This window comes from Podarcis pityusensis (assembly GCF_964106645.2).
Source record: "Podarcis pityusensis genome assembly, chromosome: 2".
Taxonomy (NCBI): Eukaryota; Metazoa; Chordata; class Lepidosauria; order Squamata; family Lacertidae; genus Podarcis; species Podarcis pityusensis.
This window is the reverse complement of record NC_138029.1, coordinates 113,310,225-113,328,840: the sequence shown is the minus strand read 5'-3', so window position 1 is coordinate 113,328,840 and position 18,616 is coordinate 113,310,225. Positions and strand designations below refer to the sequence as shown.

The 18,616-nt window shown below is 45.9% G+C and overlaps 1 protein-coding gene across 1 annotated transcript; it reads right to left on the bottom strand.

Annotated features, from left to right (window-relative positions):
* Positions 1–7,704: 7,704 nt before the first annotated feature.
* Positions 7,705–18,345, bottom strand: LOC308469803 (zinc finger protein RFP-like). Its single transcript, XM_080992765.1, has 8 exons — positions 17,893–18,345; positions 14,726–14,821; positions 13,986–14,216; positions 12,737–12,759; positions 11,159–11,274; positions 9,458–9,484; positions 9,279–9,305; positions 7,705–8,420 (listed from the first exon to the last, which is right to left on the bottom strand). Exons 1-8 carry the CDS (start codon positions 18,286–18,288, stop codon positions 7,891–7,893), a joined length of 1,446 nt encoding a protein of 481 aa, XP_080848891.1. The 5' UTR covers positions 18,289–18,345; the 3' UTR covers positions 7,705–7,890.
* Between the last annotated feature and the right edge of the window lie 271 nt (positions 18,346–18,616).

Genomic DNA, 18,616 nt, shown 5'->3' with positions numbered 1-18,616 from the left:
TCATCTAGTCCAACCCCCTGCAGGATTTTTTTTTTTTGCTCAGGTTGGACTCGAACCCACAACCCTAAGATTGAGTGTCATAACACTACTGACTGCACTATATCATGTACATTCCTTTTCTGCCAGGCCTTTAGCTGAGTAACATTTTATGTTCTTTTCAGAGTCAGAAGGGACCCCCCAGGATCATCCAGTCAACCCCCCCCTGCAATGCAGGAATATGCAGCCGTCTCATACAGGGATCCAACCTGCAACTTTGGTGTTATCAGCACCATGCTCAAACCAACTGAGCATGTGTTTGGGGGGGGTGTTGCAGGAACCCCCCCCTCCACCATTCAGTTTGTACAAACACGACACTCACACACGACATACGCGGCGCTTCTGTTATAAATTCATAGAAAATCACCCATACATTGGATCTGCACCTTTCCACTTTTATTTTACACCATGAAGGAAGGACTATTAAAGGGGGGAGACTTGACACAAGGCAGCCAAGCCCTACCCAGTTGGCATGACAACCTTGATGGTCCTATGCATATGGGAGTGGATTCAGCAGGGACTGAAACAAAGGACAGTGATCAGCTCTTCCCTCTGGGGGCAGGAAACTGCAAACTCTCCTTTGTCACCTGGAAAGTACTCATGGGGAGGGGGGAAGGAGGAACCGGCTAGGTGACAAGACACTCAGGTTACCACCACAACTCCTCCTTCAACCCCTCCTTTTTTGTCATGTGTCAATGATGTAGTTGTGATGTAGTCTTAGGGGTGAAGCATGAGGGATTCGTAACTAATAAAATTTGGGTTCTCTTTTGTTCGGGGGGCTTCCATCTTGTTTCACCTGGTGGCAGGTGGGAGTCCTGTCGCGACAGTCTTCAATAAAGACCAAGCCTACTGGCTGCTGTTTTGCTCTGGTATTCCTGGCTGGTGTCCTTGGTTTTTTTGTCCAAGGGAGCCCTCGGATTTCTCCGTTAACAGTTGGGAGGGGGGTGTTACTGGCTTCTCTCGTTCTGGTTTTTATTATCCATTTTGTGTTTTTGTATTTACGGCCCTGAGATCTTTGGGTGAAGGGCAGTGTACACATTTTATTATTAATAATAATGTATGTCAGCTGCTCTTGTAAAAGCATTTTATCAATGCATGTGACATCCCGCCACGCAAAATCCTTTCTCCACCCTCATGCAAAGGAAGTATTCTGTTATGTATTAACAGCTGGGTGCTGCCCCGTAAACGAACAAGAACAATTGCTTTGCTGTGGTGTTGGTGCACAGCAAATTTGTTCACTTGATCTATACTTGTCTGTCTTTCCCTCTGTAGGATTTTTGTTTTGTGTTTATAATGAGACCCCTTGAAAAAACACGTAAACGTCATAGGTGTATAATAACAATTGTAAAGTTATTTACTAGGAACTACTTCTCAAAATAACAATTGTAAAGTTATTTACTAGAAACTACTTCTCAAAATGGGACGTGGGTGGTGCTGTGGGTTAAACCACAGAGCCTAGGACTTGCCAATCAGAAGGTCAGCAGTTCGAATCCCCGCGAAGGGGTGAGCTCCCGTTGCTCGGTCCCTGCTCCTGCCAACCTAGCAGTTCGAAAGCACGTCAAAGTGCAAGTAGATAAATAGGTACCGCTCCGGAGGGAAGGTAAACGGTGTTTCCGTGCGCTGCTCTGGTTTACCAGAAGCGGCTTAGTCATGCTGGCCACATGACCCGGAAGCTGTACGCCGGCTCCCTCGGCCAGTAAAGCGAGATGAGAGCCGCAACCCCAGAGTCAGTCACGACTGGACCTAATGGTCAGGGGTCCCTTTACTTTTACCTTACAAAATTAGATACAGCTTCTCATAATGTCAAAATCAACATTGTGACACAACATATTAAAATATAGCTTATTCAGTTAATCACCAAGTCTAGTATGTACAAAATGCGATTCCTATTTTGTTAGTCCCGTAGTACATTCATTTCCAATTTCTTCATCTTCTCTTGTATTTTTCTGTCTGGTGTATTCCTTAGAGGAGTACCATGAAATAGTCTTGTAAATGTTTAATGAAGATAATAAGTGAAAGTGAAATCAGTGAAAGAAACTGGCACTGGTAGATGCTGGCACAGTACTGACAAAATAGGAATCACATTTTGTACACACTGGACTTGGTGGTTAACTGAATAAGCTATATTTTAATATGTTATGTCACGATGTTGATCTTGACATTATGAGAAGCTGTATCTAATTTGGAGAAGTAGTTTCTAGTAAATAACTTCACAATTGTTATTATACAGCCTACAGTGGTACCTCAGGTTACATACGCTTCAGGTTACATGCGCTTCAGGTTACAGACTCCGCTAACCCAGAAATAGTACCTCAGGTTAAGAACTTTGCTTTAGGATGAGAACAGAAATCGTGCTCCGGCGGCGCAGCGGCAACAGGAGGCCCCATTAGCTAAAGTGGTGCTTCAGGTTAAGAACAGTTTCAGGTTAAGAACAGACGTCCGGAACGAATTAAGTTCTTAACCCGAGGTACCACTGTATTACGTTTCCATGTTTTTTCAAGTGGGTTTGCATAACATAGGCATTCTGGTGGTTTTGATTTATAATGAGATCCCGTGCCACTCGGTTTGAATACACAGACCTGAGATCTCCTTGCCTTCTGAACCACACAAGCACTGAGAAAGAGGACAAGTTTGGATGATTTTAGAAAGATTTATTGTAACATAATTTAATGAGGAAATAAAGTGCAAGAGGAAAAATAACGGAAGGCAAACACATACAAAAAACTATTGCGAGTCTAGGTCCAGGTCTTCCTTGCCAACTTACTCATCACTTCTCCCTCAGTCTACCTCACCTCTTGCCGATTTGCTCCCCAAGCTGCCAAGTGTCCTTCAGAGATAGCCTTTCATCCTGTCCTTCAACCTCTTTTTCCAAACAAGAACCGTGACATTATCCTGTACCATAAATACACATCTATCTGGCCTTGCTCTGCTGTCCTTTCAGATATTATCTATCATCTGAAAGCAGTTTCTGCATGTGAAACCTTGGCCAAGCGTTTTGTATGTCCCTCGATAAACTTCTGCTTTTAGCTGTAATATGGTGTGTCTTATGATTACATGTATTGAACCCTTTTGCCAGCTATTTATGAATATGAATATTGCATAACCCAAATGCACCCCGCATAAGATGTGACTGTTACCTAAAAATGCTAAATGTACCACTTAAAAGTTTGACAATTAAAGTATTGTGTTTTTTAAGACCCACATCTTTGGCTGAATTTATATTACTCTGTTCCGTTCCACAGAACGGTTTTACCTGAATTATTTCTTTTTTGATAGCTGCAATGGCTTTGCCTTTTATAGCTGTATATTACATTGCCATAACCCACCCCGGGACCCTGTGGTGAAAGACAGGTAAGAAATCTTATACAATAAAATGCAATAAAAATAATTTAAGGATGGCAGTGTTGCTGTGAAGCTTCCTGTAGTCATCCTTTTTATCTTGCAGTGTCATAAAATTAGAGGAGGGGTGGGAAGAGAGAGAATGAATAGGCACATTACACATCCCTTGTATTAGTGAGAGAAGTTGCTGGAATTACTCCAAGGGGGCCCTATAGATTCACTCCTATGCAGGGAAAAATTGCTGGAAATAAGCAGCAATCAGTGAAAAAAGCTCAAAACAGTCAAGGTCAGAAGCTTCCTTTCATTGCAATGTTTTGAAATAACCATTCCCTCAACCCCAAAGGGTTTTTAAAAAGCTAAGTAATGATTAGAATTAATTCTAATTAATTCAGAGGGTTCTGGAAGCTTCTCTGTGTGAAAGAAGCAAGCAGGAGGCTCATGATGTTCGAGTTATTCCTTCAGAGAAGCTGAGTACAGCTGGATTAAACTGGTCAGGACAGGATCACACTTCAAAACGACCTTGACAGATTAGAGAACTGGGCAAAAACAAACAAGATGAATTTTAACAGGGAGAAATGTAAAGTATTGCACTTGGGCAAAAAAAATGAGAGGCACAAATACAAGATGGGTGACACCTGGCTTGAGAGCAGTACATGTGAAAAGGATCTAGGAGTCTTGGTTGACCACAAACTTGACATGAGCCAACAGTGTGACGCGGCAGCTAAAAAAGCCAATGCAATTCTGGGCCTCATCAATAGGAGTATAGCATCTAGATCAAGGGAAGTAATAGTGCCACTGTATTCTGCTCTGGTCAGACCTCACCTGGAGTACTGTGTCCAGTTCTGGGCACCACAATTCAAGAAGGACACTGACAAACTGGAACGTGTCCAGAAGAGGGCAACCAAAATGGTCAAAGGCCTGGAAACGATGCCTTATGAGGAACGGCTAAGGGAGCTGGGCATGTTTAGCCTGGAGAAGAGGAGGTTAAGGGGTGATATGATAGCCATGTTCAAATATATAAAAGGATGTCATATGGAGGAGGGAGAAAGGTTGTTTTCTGCTGCTCCAGAGAAGTGGACACGGAGCAATGGATCCAAACTACAAGAAAGAAGATTCCACCTAAACATTAGGAAGAACTTCCTGACAGTAAGAGCTGTTCGACAGTGGAATTTGCTGCCAAGGAGTGTGGTGGAGTCTCCTACTTTGGAGGTCTTTAAGCAGAGGCTTGACAACCATAGGTCAGGAGTGCTCTGATGGTGTTTCCTGCTTGGCAGGGGGTTGGACTCGATGGCCCTTGTGGTCTCTTCCAACTTTATGATTCTATGGTTCTGTTATCTCTTTCTGTCAAGGTCGTAGTTACAGGTAGGTAGCCGTGTTGGTCTCTGTCAAAACAAAATTAAAAAATTCCTTCCAGTAGCACCTTAGAGACCAACTGAGTTAGTTATTGGTACAGTGGTACTTCTGGTTGCGAACGGGATCCATTCTGGAGGCCCATTCGCAACATGAAAATAATGCAACCCACAGTGGCGTGTCTGCGCATGCGCGGGTTGCGATTAGCCGCTTCTGCACATGCGCGTGACGTCATTTTGTGCTTCTGTGCATGCATGAGCTGCAAAATCCGGAAATAACACTTTCCGGTACTTCCGGGTCGCTGCGGGACATAACCTGAAAGAACGTAACATGAAGCAGACGTAACATGAGGTATGACTATATGAGCTTTCGTGTGTATCTGAAGAAGTGTGCATGAACACAAAAGCTCATACCAATAGCTAACTTAGTTGGTCTCTAAGGTGCTACTGGAAGGAATTTTTTTATTTTGTCAAGGTCATGTTAACTATAATAGTAAAGCCAGAAGGATCCTGGGTTTCACTCTATCTCTTCCTTCTGGTGCGGTGCTCTGTATATAGTGTCAAGATTTAGTCTTATGATAAGTCAGGGGTCTGCAACCTTTAAGACAAAAAGAGCCGCTTGGACCCGTTTCCGAAGAAAAAAAACCTGGGAGCCTCAAAACTCGTCATTGTAAAAATAACTTTTTGGTCACTTTTTTATTATTTCTTTGTTTGACCCCTCAGAATTACTCCTCCTCATAGAAATAAACGTTAAATTAACAAGTTACCTTTGTGTGTGTGTGTGTTCTTCACTCCCCTTCAAAACAGTGACCAGCGTACATGCCCCCTTTCAATGCAGTGACCAGCGTACATGCCCCTTACAATATGGCGGGCGGGTGGGCGGGAAGGTGACGTCGGGACGGTGCGTGACTAACGCACGCACCGCCCCCATGCGACGTCACAGCCAGTACAGCGCTCGCCACAGTGGGGAGTGTTGGGGCGCACAATGCGCCTCCTCCCCTCGCTAGTATCCGCCCCGGAGCCGCGGCAAAGGTGTAAAAGAGCCACATGCGGCTCCGGAGCCGCGGGTTGCAGACCCCTGTGATAAGTTATTATAAGTTAAAGTTAAGTCTGCTGCAACTGGATTTCTTACGGACAGTGCCAATCCTGAATGTATTGGATTTGTGACCATTCTGCTCATTTGCCTTCAGTAGCAGTAAAGCTTTGCTGGATGAAACATTAATTGCCTGTGGTCTATTTCTGGGAATCCTGCAATTTTTTACTCTGCTAACTATATACAGTGGTACCTCGGATTACATACACTTCAGGTTACAGATGCTTCAGGTAACAGACTCCGCTAACCCAGAAATAGTACCTTACGTTAAGAACTTTACCTCAGGATGAGAACAGAAATCGTGCGGTGGCAGTGGGAGGCCCCATTAGCTAAAGTGGTGCTTCAGGTTAAGAACAGTTTCAGGTTAAGAACGGACCTCCAGAACAAATTAAGTACTTAACCCGAGGTACCACTGTATTGGAATCTGCACAAGGTGCCAACCAACCGTCTTAGGGACTCTACTCCGGATTTGAGCAGGGTCTACTCCTTAGTCCCAAAGATCTCCCGCAAGGCAGTAGAGGTTTAGGGTTAGAGTTTTCCTTCTCCTAGCTGGGCTCTCTTCCCAGGATGACGAGCCCCACCTCCCCCCTGCTTTCCTCTACAGCACAGGCAGAAACCACCTTCTTGACCACCGGATCCACTCCTGGTCTCGTCTGCTCAATCCACTGGAGCCTGCCTTCACGTGCAGGAGAAGTCCCTAACTCACTGAGGGTTTGAGGCCCATCGGCTCCCCGCACCTGGTTTTTAGTCGGCCGGTTGAAGCCATTCTCGGGGTGTGGCCGCTGTCCCAAGCTGACAGCTTCTAGGAGCCACAGGTGAGAGTTGAGTGCAGGGTGGAGACCAAAGTGGGAAAACCACCCTGGGACATAGCCTTTCATGTCCCAGAATCAATACCACTTTTAATCTACAGTCATACCTCTTGTTATGTTTGCTTCATGTTACGGTTTTTTCAGGTTGTGTCCCGCGGTGACCCGGAAGTACTGGAAAGGGTTACTTACCTCTCTCTCCCTGACCTAGCCACTGTGATCCATGCAACGGTCACCTCCAGACTGGATTATTGTAACTCGCTCTACGTGGGGCTGCCCTTGAGACTGACCCAGAAACTCCAGCGGGTGCAGAATGCTGCAGCGAGGCTCCTCACGGGGTCCTCGCTGTGAGATCACATTCACCCGGTGCTATACCAGCTGCACTGGCTCCTGGTGGGGTACAGGATCAGGTTTAAGGTGCTGGTTTTAAGCTTCAAAGCCCTATACGGCCTAGGACCCTCGTACCTACGGGATCGCCTCTCCTGGTATGCCCCACAGAGGAACTTATGGTCTTAAAAAAAAACATATTGGAGGTCCCAGGCCACAGAGAGGTTAGGCTGGCCTCAACCAGAGCCAGGGTTTTTTGGCTGTGGCCCCGATCTGGTGGAACGCTCTGTCACAAGAGACTAGGGCCCCGCGGGACTTGACATTTTTCCGCAGGGCCTGCAAGACAGAGCTGTTCCACCAGGCCTTTGGCCAGGGCACAGCCTGACTCCCTCCTTTGGTAATCCTCACAGAACTCTAGCCTAACGGTTGCCGTTAATCTGATTGGAATTAATTTTATAATGAAATGATTTTAGAATGTTTTATCATTTTACTGTTGTTAGCCGCTCTGAGCCCGGCTTCGGCTGGGGAGGGCGGGATATAAATAAAATTTATTATTATTATTACTACTTCTGGGTTTCGCCACTCGCGCATGCGCAGACGCGCAAAATGACGTCATGTGCAGAAGCGTTAAATTGCAACCCACGCATGCGCAGATGCGCAGCTGCAGGTTGCGTTCCTTACATGTTGCGAACAGGCCTCCGGAACGGATCCCGTTCGCAACCAGAGATACCACTGTATTTGGAGCTTTTTCCTATTTTGTTTAGAACGATCATTTCAAAGAGTGGTAACAAAAGGAACCATGGAACCCAGACTGTTTTTATTTGCTGCCTTTTCTTGTCTGCAGATGGAAGAATCTTACCATCTAGAACGGAGAGGTTTCGGAGAGGATTTGCTCCTCTCAGGGCGGTGGCCCCGTAGAGTTTGCGTTTTACGGCGGCCTTCAGCATTTCAGGCTAACGTCGCAGCACACCTGCAGAAAGGGCCGGATTTTCTCCCCGAAGAACGATCTCGGAGGGAAAGCGAAGATGAATTCCTCCGTGTCGGCGTCGGAAAACTCCACGCAGCCCGCCTCGCAATCCAGGGCCACGCGGATCTTCCTGGGCTCTCTCCTCAAGGTCAGGTCCGTCGGCTGAGGGGAAGTAAAAGCCAGGAACTGGCAGGGGGAGGGGGAGTAGCAGGGCGGCTTCCCCATGGCCCAGATCCCCTGGTGGGGGCTGATGTCGACGCCCCCCTTCCTCCTGACCGACTCCGTGGCCACCCCCACGGCCCACGTCGCCTTGCCCCACACCTCCACCTCCCACCAGTGCCTTCCCGAAGTGAATCTGTCGCAGCCCAGCACGTAGGGCATGGTGTCAAATCTCTCGGGGTTGAAAGGCAAGTCCTGCTCCCTCTGAACTCTCCGCACGCCCTTCAGGTCCTGGGACAGAATGAGGAAGGGGTGGGCTGTGTCCGGATCCAGAGTCACGTTCGCTGTGGGAAAGAGAGGGGCGGAGAATGAAATTGGAGGAGGGTTGATGTCGGTGAAAGGATCGGGCTAAGGTGCTGAAGCGAGGGGCAGGGGCAAGGGCAGGGACCTTCTGCTCTTGTTGTTAGCCACTCTGAGCCTGGCTTTGGCTGGGGAGGGCGGGATATAAATAAAAATTTATTTTATTATTACAGTGGTACCTTCGGTTACATACGCTTCAGGTTACAGACTCTGCTAACGCAGAAATAAAGAACTTTCCTTCAGGATGAGAACAGAAATCGTGCTCCAGCGGCATGGAAACAGCGGGAGGCCCCATTAGCTAAAGTGGTGCTTCAGGTTAAGAACAGTTTCAGGTTAAGAACGGACCTCCGGAACGAATTAAGTACTTAACCCGAGGTAAAGGTAAAGGGACCCCTGACCATTAGGTCCAGTTGAGACCGACTCTGGGGTTGTGGCGCTCATCTCGCTTTATTGGCCGAGGGAGCCGGCGTACAGCTTCCGGGTCATGTGGCCAGCATGACTAAGCCGCTTCTGGCGAACCAGAGCAGCGCACGGAAACACCATTTACCTTCCCGCCGGAGCAGTACCTATTTATCTACTTGCACTTTGACGTGCTTTCGAACTGCTAGGTTGGCAGGAGCTGGGACCGAACAACGGGAGCTCACCCCGTCACGGGGATTCGAACCACGACCTTCTGATCGGCAAGCCCTAGGCTCTGTGGTTTAACCCACAGCGCCACCCGTGTCCCTTAACCCGAGGTACCACTGTATTATTATTGCCACCCGATTAAGCAACTGAGCAAGGGGCAGCCGCTAAATCTCCAACTTCCCACCCAGCGCTTCCCATTCCATTGAGTTATTTACCTTTCTGCAAGGTCTGCTTCAAATAATCTGTTATGGGAAGGAAAGGGTGACAAGTTTAAAAGCTGATTCTCGGTCAACACAGAGACACCCCCCCCCCCCCCCCGAAATGTCCTGTTCGTTGTGCATTCATGACGTGCACAACTGGGCACCAACATTTCCTTTTATTCCTAGAAAATTACCTGGTTGCAGAACTTGCTCCAGAGATTCTGTAACAAAGAAGAAAAGGTGGACAAAGTTATTCAGACCATCATACATTGAGCGGCAGTTTGTTTTGTGAATAATAATCATAATAAGCATTCAATCTCAGGACCCTTGTGGGCAGGAAACTCCGCATTTCAATCAGCACAAGCCACCACTAGGTGATGGAGCAGTGGCAATGGTTCTTTGGATGCCCTTTCTTCATCATTATTATATTATTATTATTATTATATTTTTATTGATTTTTACATATAATTCCCAAACACCATATAACACATTTTCTTATCTTATACAATGTTTTAGACTTCCATCAACCACATCTGAAGATTTTTCAGTCTTTATCACTTAATCTACATTTCATTAATTTCACTATTACTTTTAATAATCCTTAGCTAATAATTCTCTTCATAATCTTCTCTGCAATATTTTGCATAGTCCTCCTTACAAAACTTCTTCCAGTCCTACTAGCGTAATCTGTTTATTACAATTGCTTTTCAAATATTTACTCCAGTCCTCTGAGAATCTCTGATCCCGCAGGTTTCGAATCCTTCCTGTCATCTTATCCAATTCTTTGGATGCCCTTTCAGACACTTCCAGGAAGCTCCAGGGAAGACAGGTCCCCATCTAAAAGGATTTGTCTTTCCTCGTGACCTGCCTGGAATGGGAGCTGACAGATAGCTGCATCCATGGCTAGAAGCGTTTGCCGCAGACTGCATGGCGCGGCTCACTCGCTTTCCCAGTGCCGAGCGTCACTGGTGGTTACTGAAAGGGAAAGGCGTGTGGAGGCCAGCGCGGTGAAGGTGAGGCAGCAGGGTCATCAGATTGGTGCTGCTGCTGCTGCTGCTGCTGTTGCCCCAACTGCACCGTGCTGAACTCCCATGCCCTCTCAGGAAACAGCTCCATTTGGTACGCAGGCTGAGACCCTACCTGCCCACAGACTGTCTCGCCAGAGTGGTGCATGCTCTGGTTATCTGTCTCTTTAACTACTGCAACGCGCTCTACGTGGGGCTACATTTGAAGGTGACCTGGAAACTGCAATTAATCCAGAATGCAGCAGCCAGACTGGTGACTGGGAGCGGCCGCCGAGACCGCATAACACTGGTCCTGAAAGACCTACATTGGCTCCCAGTACGTTTCCGAGCACAATTCAAAGTGTTGGTGCTGACCTTTAAAGGCCTAAACGGCCTCGGCCCAGTATACCTGAAGGAGCGTCTCCACCCCCATCGTTCTGCCCAGACATTGAGGTCCAGCTCTGAGGGCCTTCTGGTGGTTCCCTCACTGCGAGAAGTGAGGTTACAGGGAACCAGGCAGAGGGTCTTCTTGGTAGTGGCACCTGCCATGTGGAACACCCTCCCATCAGATGTCAAAGAGAAAAACAACTACCAGACTTTCAGAAGACATCTGAGGGCAGCCCTGTTTAGGGAAGTTTTTATTGTTTGATGTTTTATCACTTTATTATTAGTATTAGTATTAGTATTATTAATTTTATTATTAATAAAATTCTGTTGGGAGCTGCCCAGAGCGGCTGGGGAAACCCAGAGAGATGGGCAGGGTATAAATATATTATAATTATAATTATAATTATAATTATTGCAGCTCTTGGCAGTGGGAAGACAGCTGAACACTACTTTGCCTGTCTAACCCTGTGCCAGCTTCTGTCCTTTCCCGTCCTCCTTCAGTACCTTTATAGTTCTCCATAGATTTCTCCAAAGCAGCATTTTTTTGCGAGAAAACTCTGAGCTTCTCTTCCAGCCTGGGAGAAAGGACCACCGCATGCCCTCCCAAATTCTTCTCGTACCTAGAAGGGAATACAGTCGTGTTTATGGAGCAGTAGTAAAACATATTAGCTCCCCTTTGGGGAATTATAGGGGCAGAACTACCCAAACCCTACAGAAATTTATTCATGTATGCGACTATAGCGGCAAGAATGTTACTTGCCCAAAAATGGAAAGAAGTGCTGGCGAAAGAACAATGGATGCAAAAACTTAGGGAATACATAGAAATGATGAAACTTACTGGAAAAATAAGAAATCAAGATAAACTTTTTGATAAAAGAATGGAAATGGTTTATTCAATATTTGCAAACCAACTGTAAAAAGATAAGAACATTGGCGGGATTATGGTAATAACCTTCAGGCTTATAAGTAGATGAATAAATGATTAAGTTAATTTGGAATATGCAAAAATTAAAATAAATAAATTTAAGGAACGGCAAAAAGAGGGGGGAGTCGAGTTTTGAAATGTTAAAATGATTGTAAAATTATTGAAATGTAAAAAATTGAAAATCATAAATAACTTTTTCAAAAAAGTAAGAAAACATTTTTCCCCCTGTAAACATTGAGGTACTTCCAGATAACCAATTTTCTTAGCATTCATCCTGACCAGTTGGCACAAACCTTGCATGGAGGTGATGCACAGTCCACTGTCTAGGAAGCATTCATTCTGATTTGTTTGCGTGGAGGTTATTATTCCACATTTCCCAGCGCATTTCTCCATGCTTTCCTTCCTGCAAAAAGGCTGTGGTTTTTTTTTAAGGGAGTTTGATGCACCAGAATGCTTTAAGCCAATTTAATTATACAAACCTGTCTCAATGAAATTTCCTTGCTGCTGTTTTTTGGGGGGATCAGGAAGGCCAAACGGAAGAGAGATGAGGAGCTCCGGTGCAGATACAAAGCAAGGACTTATCACTCAGTGGTACAGTACATGCTTCACGTTAAAAATAGTCTCATGTAGCAGAGGCTGGGGAAGACCTTGATATAAGCAGCTTTCAGCTGGAGTCCACAGCACTTAGGGGACCCCAACTTATGTCCCTAAATCCTCTTGTGATCTTTCTGGGGGGGGGGGTCTAAATTTGCACACACAAAATACATTGAAAGCACATGGCAACTCCCCAAAGATTCCTAGAAGCTGTGGTTTATTAAAACTGCTGGAAACTGTAACTCAGTGAGGGGTAAGCCGGATTTTCGGAGGAAGCCATGTGCAGAAATCTGGGTTTTGTTCATTTGTTTTTAAATGGGATTTAAGCTGTTTGATGGCAAATGAAATCGGAAAAGGAAGGAGAAGGAGCAGGGGGGAAAGGAGGGGAGTAAAAAAAAATAAGCGAGACGGAGGAAAATAATATATTTTCTCTTCCAAATAACTCCATGGGAGCTAAACTTCCTGATGCAAAGAGGGGGTTGGACTTGATAACCCTTGCGGTCTCTTCCAACTCTACAATTCTATGTTTCTATGAAATGGGATGGAGAGAAAGAGCCACGTACCTGCTTAAGGAACCTCTGGTGTCCTGAAAGATAAAGAGAGGGAGACAGAAATGGGTGCCAGTAGCACAGGCAGATCACAAACAGGGCTACTACTTGTTCAGTGGGGATTCCTCTGCCCCCTTCCTTGTCTGTGGAAAACAAATTGCCATTACCTCTCTCTCCCTGACCTAGCCACTGTGATCCACGCGACGGTCGCCTCCAGGCTTGATTATTGTAACTCGCTCTACGTGGGGCTGCCCTTGAGACTGACCCAGAAACTCCAGTGGGTGCAGAATGCTGCGGCGAGACTCCTTACGGGGTCCTTGCCATGGGATCACATTCACCCAGTGCTATACCAGCTGCACTGGCTCCCGGTGGAGTACAGGATCAGGTTTAAGGTGCTGGTTTTAACCTTTAAAGCCCTATATGGCCTAGGACCCTCGTACCTACGGGACCGCCTCTCCTGGTATGTCCCACGGAGGACCTTACGGTCTTCAAACCAAAACATCTTGGAGATCCCGGGCCACAGGGAGGTTAGGCTGGCCTCAACCAGAGCCAGGGCTTTTTTGGCTGTGGCTCCGATCTGGTGGAATGCTCTGTCACAAGAGACTAGGGCCCTGCGGGACTTGACATCTTTCCACAGGGCCTGCAAGACAGAGCTGTTCTACCAGGTCTTTGGCCAGGGCACAGCCTGACTCCCTCCTTTGGTAATCCTCACAGAACTCTAGCGCAATGGTTGCCATTAATTTGATTTTGAATTGATTTTAAAATGAATTGATTTTAGAATGCTGTGTTACTTTTATTGTTGTTAGCCGCTCCAGAACGGATCCCGTTCTCATCCCGAGGTACCACTGTACTTATTTCACTCATTATAATGCACATCAATCTCTTCTGGGTTTCTGGGGGGTTTTCCTGTTACTATTCTGACTCTCACAGCTACAATAAACCTACCATTAAAATGATGGACTGGCCATTTCTTTGTCAGAGGGCAAACGGGCAAATTTAGCAGGGGATCAAATACTTTCCCCCCCGCACTGTACCTAGTTCCCTCCCTTCACAGGGAGGCATTGGAATTATGGACCTCAACCAGCCAAGGCCAGCAACACAGGATTATGGCAGCCCCCATGAGGCAAGGACTTTGCTTATTGGTGAAAGTCATGCAGGACGTGGGTGGAAACAACATGCCCAAAATCAAGGAGACCAAACTTGAGTTGGTGGCTTCTTTCACCCCTCAGGCCTCTTCCCTCCCCACAGGGTATTGTATACTCACCTGCAACAATTCGCTCACGGGCTGCAGGTACTTCCATTTCATCTCCGCGATCAGCTCGTTGAGTCGGGAAATCTCCTCGGAGAGTTTGGCCAGGTTTTCCTCCTGCTTCCTCTCCATCGCTTTCTCCAGATCTTCCAGCTGGCCCAGCCAGAGGTGCTGTTTCTCCACAAGGAACTGGATCATTCGCTCAAAGGAAGACCGGGCTTTCTTCTTCTCCGTTTCAAATAACATCTGGGCAGGGGGGGAGAACGCAAAGAAACTGGGCGAGGGGGCAGAGGTGCAATGATGAGGTTCTTTGGCATGGTTGTTCACAAAACTTGCGGGTACAGAAAAGGGGCCACTTCCGCCCCTTTGCCGCATCACATTCTTCATTAAATTATCTTTCTATTGGTACATAGTTTTATGGTATTACTCCCCCCAAAAAATGATATTATGAGGCATCAAACCTCGGAAATACACTTTCCCCAAAAGGTTTCCACAATTTTGGCCACTAGTGTATGTTTTATGCTTCTAAAGTAACAAAGTGGCTTGTGATCTGTAAAAGTTCCTTTTAAAAACATAAATATTGTTTATTTTTTAACCACAATATTAAATTGTGCCTCCATTCCCCAGGTGAGGGGGGAACGTTCCCTACCCATGGCTTCAAAATTCCCAGAAATGTTAAATTTCCAGAAGGCCATGGGGATTCCACCTGACAACACACAGCCCCATAACATCACCCATAAGAAACACAAACCTACCAGACCCTCCTGCCTCCCCATCTCTTCAGCAAGTTTCAGGTTCACCAGCTTTTCTCTCTCCTTTTTCAGATATGTCAGGTGGGACTTGATTTTCCTCTGCAGAATCAGGAAAGCATTTTTTTCTCTGTCAGGAGTTCAATTCATGTCGGATCGCACACACTGACTCACTGGTGGTTTCTTTCTAATGCATCTATTTTTAGTTTCCCTCCATTATGCCATCATCATCACCAAAGTATTTATCCCCTTCTAAACCACTGCCTCGAGGCGACTGACACAGAAGATAATTAAAAACAGAGACACCAAAGCAACAAATATGTGTTAAAGCAAGACTTGCGTGTCTCTACTTGGAAGTAGGCCCCAGTGAGTTCAGTGGGACTTACTCCAAAGTCAGTATGTACGGAACGGCAGATTGAAAGTCACCTCTCAGTTATGCTCTTGACCAAAAATGGTATTTATATAACTGCAGTGAGAAGCCACTGCTTCTTGGAAGAATGGCAGATGAAGGTGACGGACTATATGGAACTGGCGGAAATGACTGGCAGAATCCGAGACCAGGGAGAAGAGTCGGTGGAAGAAGATTGGAAGAAATTTAAAGCCTATTTACAGAAATATTGTAAAATTAATGAATGTTAGAATGATGTTGGATAGAAAGTAAGTGGTTTCTAGCTGTAATACTATAAGGGAATATGAAAAATGGATTACTAACAGGTAAAAATTTAACGTTACAATATTTTAAGATTTAAGACTTGGATAAATAAAGAGGGGAAGGATTTGCTGAACCAACAAACCGAACTGGAGTACAAAAAAGGGAGGCGTGAGGAGGTCTGGGAAATAAGCTAATGAAAAATAAGTAATGGAAAGATTGAGTTGTTTTTAACTATTTTTATTTTGTATTTTTTCTTTTTATTTTGTAATATTCTGAAAATTTCAATAAATATCTTATATAAAAAAAAAGAGAGAAGCCACTGCTTCTGTGGAAGGAGGGATGGGGAGAAAGCCAGGAAACTGGGAGAGCAGGGTTCGAATCCATGCTGAGCCATGAAGTTTGCTTGGTGACCTTGGGCCATTCTCTATCGCTTACACCAGGCATAGGCAAACTCGGCCCTCCAGATGTTTTGGGACTACAACCCCCATCATCCTGGACCACTGGGCCTGTTAGCTCGGGGATGATGGGAGTTGTAGTCCCAAAACATCTGGAGGGCCGAGTTTGTCTATGCCTGTCTTAGACTAACCTACCTCACAGTGGGGGAGGGGGGGAGAGAATTGAATATAAATATAGATGGGAAACGGCTATGTATAGTGAATACTTATCTACTTTTAAAAATTTTCACCTATGATCCTTTTCTTTTACTTCTTTATTTTTTCTTTGTTCTTTTTTTCTGATATCTTTCATTTCACTCCTTTATTGTGTATAGCATTTTATAGAGGTATAAATAACTGTAAACATGAAAAGAGGCAAAGTATTCTCTAATTTTTTTCCTCGGTTATATGTATTTTCTTTTTTCTTTGTATTTTCTTTTGTTGTAAATATGTATGTTTTCTGATTTGTACTTAATAAAAAAAAAATTATTATTTTTTTAAATTGCAACTCCAATTTTGACCACGTGAAGATCTTGGGATGCCTGGTTGTCATCTGACATCTCTTTCTGGGTGGCCTCCCCAGCTTTCTTAAGCAGGTCAGCAGAAGAACTTACCTGTTGCATTTCAACAAGCAGTACATGGTTCATTTTATCCCTACAACAAGGATGTGAGGTAGGTTAAGAGGCAAGTGACTCACCCCGTGAGCTTCCTGACCAAATGGGGACTTGAACTCTGATCTCCTAGGTCCCAGTCTGACACACTCTAACCACGACACCAAACTGGCTTCCTAGCCTTCTTCTGTATAGATCAAGTAGGCAAACAATATATGCAGAAAGCGAAGTGTCACTTAGAGAAGGATCTAAAAATATTTCCTTCGAAGCCTGAATGTGTTTTGCTCTGTAAAACTCTATTGTAAACTGCTTTGAGATCCCCGCCCTGCCCCCCGAAATATAAAGTGGCAAAATATATGAAGAATAATACTGCCTAGAAAAGAAAGTTGGTATAGAAATCAGTAAGTGGTGCGTACAGTGGTACCTCGGGTTAAGAACTTAATTCGTTCCGGAGGTCCATTCTTAACCTGAAACTGTTCTTAACCCGAAGCACCACTTTAGCTAATGGGGCCTCCCGCTGCCACCGCACAATTTCTGTTCTCATCTTGAAGCAAAGTTCTTAATCTGAGGTACTATTTCTGGGTTAGCGGAGTCTGTAACCTGAAGCGTATGTAACCCGAGGTACAGTGCTCCGGTGGCGCGGCAGCAGCAGGAGGCCCCATTAGCTAAAGTGGTGCTTCAGGTTAAGAACAGTTTCAGGTTAAGTACGGACCTCCAAAACGAATTAAGTACTTAACCCAAGGTACCACTGTATATGAAACAGTAAGAGCTGTTCAACAGTGAGATGGTCTCCCTCAGGAGGTTGTGTATTCTCCTTCCTTCAAAGTTTTTAAGCCAAGCTTGGATGCATTAGCTGAGCAGGGGGTTGGACTAGATCAGGGGTCAGCAAACTTTTTCAGCACTCGAAATAAAAAAAAATTTCTTCCTGTAGCACCTTAAAGACCAACTAAGTTAGTTCTTGGTATAAGCTTTCGTGTGCATGCACACTTCTTCAGATACACTGACTCTCAACTAACTTAGTTGGTCTTTAAGGTGCTACAGGAAGAAAATTTTTTTTATTTCGACTATGGCAGACCAACACGGCTACCCATCTGTAACTTTTTCAGCACTGTCCCTCAGACCTTGTGGTGGGCCAGACTATATTTTTTGGGGGGAAATGAACGCATTCCTATGCCCCACAAATATCCCAGAGATGCATTTTAAATAAAAGCACACATTCTACTTATGTAAACACACGCTGGTTCCCGGACCATCTGCGGGCCGGATTGAGAAGGCGATTGGGCCAGATCCGGCCCCCGGGCCTTAGTGTGCCTACCTATGGACTAGATGACCCTAGAATAGGAAATCATAGAATTGCAGAGTTGAAGGGGACCCCAAAGGTCACCCCTGCGATGCAGGAACGCCATGCAGTAGTTGCACTGCAGGAATGCAACAAACAAACAAACAAGCAAATCTCTTTCCCTTGAAGTTTCCAACCTTATACTGCAGGGAAGCCTCTTCTGCGGGAGAGGAGTCGTGGGGGGCAGGATCCCCCTTGGATGGGTCGCCCTCCGCCCCCAAGAGCAGGGCTGGGTCGTCCTTGCAGGAGGCCGGGCTGGCTTCTCCCGAGTCCTCTCCCGCGTCCGCTTTGAGCTGCCTGACCAGCTGCACTAAATTGGCCAGCTGCAAGTTGGGCCGGAGGATCCTCTGCTGGGTGGCTTCCCTGCACTGAGGGCAGGAAGGGCCCGCGCCGGATTCTGCCCAGTACTGGACGAGGCAGGCTCGGCAGAAGCTGTGGCCGCACTCGATGGTCGCCGGGCTCGCGAAGTAATCCAGGCAGATGGAGCAAGTCGCTTCCTCGCGGAGCCCTTGCAAGGGATCTCCGGACGCCATGGCTGCTGCTGCTGCTGCTGCTGCCGCCGCTGCCGCCGCCGCCTCCTCCCTTCCAGCCTTTGAACAATTTTAGGACTTTGGGGAAGTCCTTTCCTGGAAATGCCTCCGGGCAGGGGCGGATCCAGCTGAGCTCAGCTGCAAGAGCTGGCATGTGGGGAGAGAACTGGATGCATGTGAAAGTTATTAGTCCAGTCCCCAAGTATTTTGCAAGCGAAGAAGTGACTCAGAAACTTGTCGCCAATTTTTTTTAAATTTTTTTTAATCGTCTTTATTGATTTAAAATACCATCTTACAAATATATTACAAATGAATACAACAGAGCTAAACA